Source organism: Myxine glutinosa, chromosome 7 (assembly GCF_964187855.1).
Source record: "Myxine glutinosa chromosome 7, kmMyxGlut1.1, whole genome shotgun sequence".
NCBI classification, from domain to species: Eukaryota; Metazoa; Chordata; class Myxini; order Myxiniformes; family Myxinidae; genus Myxine; species Myxine glutinosa.
The window spans coordinates 6,479,982-6,485,609 of NC_136267.1; the positions used below are offsets into that span (position 1 = coordinate 6,479,982).

Sequence of the window (5,628 nt, forward strand, 5' to 3'; positions counted from 1 at the left end):
ATCCACTTTTTTGAGGTGACTTTTGACTTCTTTCCTGGAAGTCCTTGGTGTCCTTGCGTTTTATACCTATCCTGCCTCCCCCCAGGCCCTCTCCATCCAAAAACATCTCCCGATGTCCCTGCTCTCAAATGTTGTGTTTGTGTGCTTCCTCCCCTTCTCTCCCCGTCTTGTCGACCGCTCCCCTTTTTATATACTTTGTTGGCTTGTTTGTTTGATTTGTTTGTTTGATAAATGTTAGCTCTTTCACGAGCCTCGACTCTGTACACAAAAAAAGAAAGAAAAAAAAGTGAGTGCCTGGGGGTGTTTCAGGCAAAAAAAAAAAAAAGTGAAAAAAAGATCGATTTTTTGGAGTTTAAAAAAAAAATCGCTCGATTGTGCCTAAGCCTTTTAAAATTAATGACAGTTATATACAAGTACACATTCACATAAATAAATACAAAACAATCACCAGACATTTGAATACAAATAAATCAAACAATTCCGGAAGTGTACGAGGTTGGCTTCTTCTTCTTCCTGATCGGCATCACACTTAACTCAGAAACGTGAGCCACATTCACCCACCAGCATATATATGAACCCCCTTCCTCTCCATCTCTCCTCCTTCCCTCCCCCTCCCCCCTCTCCTGCCTCCTCCCTCCCCTCCCTCCCCCTTCCCTTTTCCCTCCCCCTTCCCACCTTCCCCCCTTCCCCCTTTCCCCCCTCTCCCACCTTCCCCTCCTCCCTCCTACCCCCACTCCCCCCTCCCCTCCCTTTCCCCCATTCCCCTCCACCTCCCCCCCTCCCGGCCTGTCAACGCCGGGTACTTCTGCTAGTATTTAATAAACACGAAGTTGTCAATGTGTGCATATTTAATTATTTATTTAACAAACACTTAGTTAGCAATGTGTGCATATTTATTTATATATTTAATAAACACTAAGTTGGTAATGTGTGCATGTTTTTTACTTGCAAAATCGAAGATTTTTCAAGTTTCTTGGTCGGTTGCGTTTGTGATTTTGTATGTCTGTTTGTTTGTTTGCCTGTTTGTTTGTTTGTTTGTTTGGCACCGGCCTACAGGTCACAATTCTAAACCGATCATCACGAACCTTACCAAGTTGTTTAGGTCGTCCCAATTGAGAAGCCTATTGATGAGGTCAAAGGTCATCTGGAGGTCAAATTTGTAAAATCGCCATTTTACATCCGATTGACTTGAAAATTGAACAGCATTTGTACTTTGAGTCACTAAATTGCGAAATGAACTATTTTGAGGTCAAAAGGTCAAAAGTCAACTCAAGGTCAAACTTCCAAAATCATCATTTTTCATCTGAAAAATCATCACTTTTCATCCTATTGACCCGAGCTTTGATCAAGAGTGTCAATTTTAATCTTGAAGAAATGGACAACCAAAAAAAAAATGAACAACCAAAATGAACAACCAAATGTACAAAATGAACAAAAATGAACAACCAAAAAAAAATTGGGGGAGGGGGTGGGGGTGGATTTTGCAAGTATCGTGCTCTGCATGACGTCTTCTTGTTTATTATTTATTTATTTATTTATTTAATAAACACAAAGTTGGTAATGAGCACATGCTTATTTATTGATTTATTTAATAAACACTAAGTTGGTAATGAGTACATGCTTAATTATTTATTTATTTATTTATTTAATAAACACAAAGTTGCAATGTGTACGTTTGTTTATTTATTTATTTAATAAACACTAAGTTGGCAATGTGTGCATATTTATGTATTATTTATTTATGTATTTAATAAACACTAAGTGTTATACACTTATTTATGGTACAATTCATACTATATAGTATATGATAGAATTTTATAGTATTTTTTTTTTTTTTTGTATACAAGATCGAGGCTCGTGAAAGAGCTAACATTAATCACACAAAAAGACAAACCGACACACAAAACACAAAAAACAAGGGGAGCGGCAGACAAGATGGGGAGAGAGGGGGAAGGACACAAACACAACATTTGAGAGCAGGGACATCGGGAGGACTTGGGGGGAGGTGGGAGAGGAATAAAACATATGAACACTGCAAGGACTCTGGGGTTCGAACAACATATGAACACTCTGGGGTTACAGTATGTAACGTGTATAACGAACTCCCACGTGTTAGGTAATCGTTATACGACATAATATAGTATTACAAGTCATTGTATGCGGAATTATTACCTACTGTATGTTTACTGCAAATGTACTTTAATATTGTTTGTTTTTTGTTGTGTTTTTATCAATCAATGGTCGCCATTTTTCATACAACATCGATAAACGCTGATATGTATTTAATATATATATCGTTTGTAAGAAGAGAAATAAGTGATTTTCCGTCGACATCTTGTTAAACACAAAACAATGAAACTTTTATTATTTAATATACAAACACTCACAAACAACCATGAAAAACAGTCGACACTTGCGGCCCTGTCGGTAAACGTCTATTTAAATAATCAATAAATTAAATAAAGATGTTTGGAATGCTGTGTATGAAAGAAAAACTTTTAAAACACATGAATGAATGAATGATAGAACGAACGACCGAATGAACAGGCTTTTTGTCGAGTTTGTCCGTCGTTCCCCGTTCACATTTGAATGTTATTGCTCATCTTTGTCCGCGTTTACATTTCCACCTCACGGTTGCTTGTTCATTGTAAATACCCCAGGAATTCCGTAAAGCGGAACGCCATGACAGTCCGGGCACGGCGGGCGCGCGTGTTTACCTCGTGTGTACATTTACGACGGGAAAGGCGTTTCCTTCTCCTGCCTTCGGATCAATCACGGACGAGACAAAACGGTGGACGCAATTATGCCTCGGGCGGGGATTGGCTGAGCGCCGTCACGTGGGCGCACAATCGCTCCGATTTCAAGCTCGTCTCGCCGAATTGGATAGTTTAATAATAGGTGCGGTCCCCAATCCCCATGCGGCCGTAATCAGGGAATTAGGCGGAAAGGAAAAACGGTACACGGAGTTTGGAATACCCGCCAAGGATCGGGCGTTGACTTTGTGAGCGGGACTTGTGCGCCCAGAGCGATGAACTTCGAGTTTGAGAGGGAGACCGGCTTTATCAACAGCCAGCCCTCGCTCGCAGAGTGTTTGACGGTCTTTCCCCCCGTCGCCGCCACCGAGACGTTTGAAACTTCATCAATCAAGGCTCCGACACCGAGTCCTCCTCCTTTTGACGACGTCGTCGCGGCCCTGCACCCGGCCACTTGGCCCGGCCGGCGCCTCGGAGCGGGCCCGGCGACCTGGCTGCCGTCGATCGTCCATCCCCCGGAGTACCCGTGGATGCGGGAGAAAAAATCTTCGAAAAAGCAGCAACAGCAGAGCAATTCGGGGACTGTGTCGGACCCTTCGTCTCCCCAAGGTGAAGCGACGTCATCCGCACCTTCGGAAAGTCCACGTTGCGTGGTTTTCGTGGTTGCGCGTGTCGTGTTTACGTTCCGACGTTGTGCGTTGGCTCGACGGTTCATAAATGTTCCCTTCGCCTGCGATGTCTACATCGATCGCTCACGGATTTAACGTAAACTTTGGAACTCTTAGTTTTTTTCCGGTCGTTACGAAGCGCATTTCCGACGAGAGAATGTCTTTATTTTGGTTTGTATGCTACATCCAGGAGACTCACGTCGACCGTAATGTCTCCGATAATTAATCGTCGTGGTGTGTCGACCATAGTGTCTCCTATAATCGTCGTCGTGCGTCGACCGTAGTGTGTCCGATAATCGTCGTGGTGCGTCGACCGTAGTGTGCCCGATAATTCGTCGTGGTGCGTCGACCGTAGTGTGCCCGATAATCGGCGTGGTGCGTCGACCGTAGTGTGCCCGATAATCGTCGTGGTGCGTCGACCGTAGTGCATGTGCCCGATAGCGATAATCGTCGTGGTGCGTCGACCATAGTGCCCGATAATCGTCGTGGTGCGTCGGCCGTAATGTCCCCTATAATGATCGTGCATCAACCGTAATGTCCCCTGTAATGATCGTGCGTCGACCGTAATGTCCCCGATAATCGTCGTCGTGCGTCGACCGTAGTGTCCCCGATAATGGTCGTGCGTCGACTGCAGTGTCCCCGATAATGGTCACGCGTCGACCGTAGGGTCCCCGATAATGGTCGTGCGTCGACTGTAGTGTCCCCGATAATGGTCGTGCGTCGACCGTAGGGTCCCCGATAATGGTCGTGCGTCGACCGTAGGGTCCCCGATAATGGTCGTGCGTCGACTGTAGTGTCCTCGATAATGGTCGTGCGTCGACCGTAGTGTCCTCGATAATGGTCGTGCGTCGACCGTAGTGTCCCCGATAATGGTAGTGCGTCGACCGTAGTGTCCCCAATAATCGTCGTGCGTCGACCGTAGTGTCCCGATAATGGTTTTGCGTCGACCATAGTGTCCCCGATAGTAGTCGTCTGGTACACGCATGGTCTTGGTGGCCGTCGGGTCTCGGTAGGCCGCGGTGGCCATTTTGAATATCTGAACACGAGGTATGAATTAAACTTGGCGGTTTCAGAAAGCGTCGTCGCTCATGTTTCTTTCTCTTCCTGTGCGCCAGATGCTGATTCTGCGGACGACGATTGTCCCAACGGTGGCTCGAAGCGTCTGAGGACGGCGTACACGAACACACAGCTGCTCGAGCTGGAAAAGGAGTTCCATTTTAACAAGTACCTCTGCCGACCCAGAAGAATCGAAATTGCCGCTTTGCTCGACCTGACGGAGAGACAAGTGAAAGTTTGGTTTCAGAATCGCAGGATGAAGCACAAACGACAAACGCAGTACAAGGAGAACCATGAGGGTATCGAGGAATCCATGGCAGACAATGAGTGCGGCCTGGAGGAGAGAGGACACATCGTCTCGGTGAACAATGAGCCCGATGGCCGACTCCAAGAGCGCCTGTTTGGCGCTCAATCAAACGCATCCGTCACCCATCAAACGGCCCTCCATTTAACGGACGCGGTGACGCGGAATCTCGGCCTTTCCCCAACGTCGAGCGGAGGCGAGAGCCCCCCGTATCCGCGGGGACCGGAGCTGCCCCTGCATTGCGCGCCTCGACCCCCGGACTCCCGGAGCCCCCTGGGCACTTGCAGCCCGGAGAGCCTGGGTCTGCCCTCGCTTGAAGAGCTCGTCTTTTGCGGCGACCATTGTCTGCAACAAGCGGCCGTTCCGGATGGACACGAGAGCGTCCTGGACATGACCGGGGACAGTTTGCAGGACTTTCTTGAGGAATCCATCGACTGCATAGATCTGCAGAGTTTGCCGTGCTCTATATGACTTTGTCCTTCGGTCATTTATTCCTGTGTTGTCGAACGGGGGGAGCACTTGTCCGATGCCAATGCATTGTGTTTCCCAGAGATGAAAATACTGTACACAATATACATATATATATATATATTTTGTTTTCACAAATACAAACTAAAGGTTATATCTGTGTGCACAGTGTCTGTGTATGTTGTATTATAAAATTATATTATATCGCAGTCTCTTCTCACGAATACACGTGCCTCCATGGATAAAATCCGCTCGCTTACAGTGGAAATTTAATGCGTATATATGTACAAGTGGGCCTTGTTTACACACTGCAAGCAAGTACTAGGGCATATCCCACGTGCAGACATAATATATATCAGCTGTATATATTTGATGAAGT

At 46.3% G+C, this 5,628-nt stretch overlaps 1 protein-coding gene across 1 annotated transcript; it reads left to right on the forward strand.

Moving 5' to 3' along the window:
- Positions 1-2,700: 2,700 nt before the first annotated feature.
- On the forward strand, positions 2,701-5,403 carry LOC137415894 (homeobox protein Hox-A2). Its single transcript, XM_068101418.2, has 2 exons — positions 2,701-3,362; positions 4,537-5,403. Exons 1-2 carry the CDS (start codon positions 3,029-3,031, stop codon positions 5,250-5,252), a joined length of 1,050 nt encoding a protein of 349 aa, XP_067957519.1. The 5' UTR covers positions 2,701-3,028; the 3' UTR covers positions 5,253-5,403.
- The last annotated feature ends 225 nt before the right edge of the window (positions 5,404-5,628 follow it).

Bases quoted from the DNA above. Each gene is read 5' to 3' on its own strand.
- LOC137415894 (XM_068101418.2), top strand. From the start codon at position 3,029: ATGAACTTCGAGTTTGAGAGGGAGACCGGCTTTATCAACAGCCAGCCC. The intron at 3,363-4,536 runs GTGAAGCGACGT...CCTGTGCGCCAG, and splicing joins GGACCCTTCGTCTCCCCAAG to ATGCTGATTCTGCGGACGAC.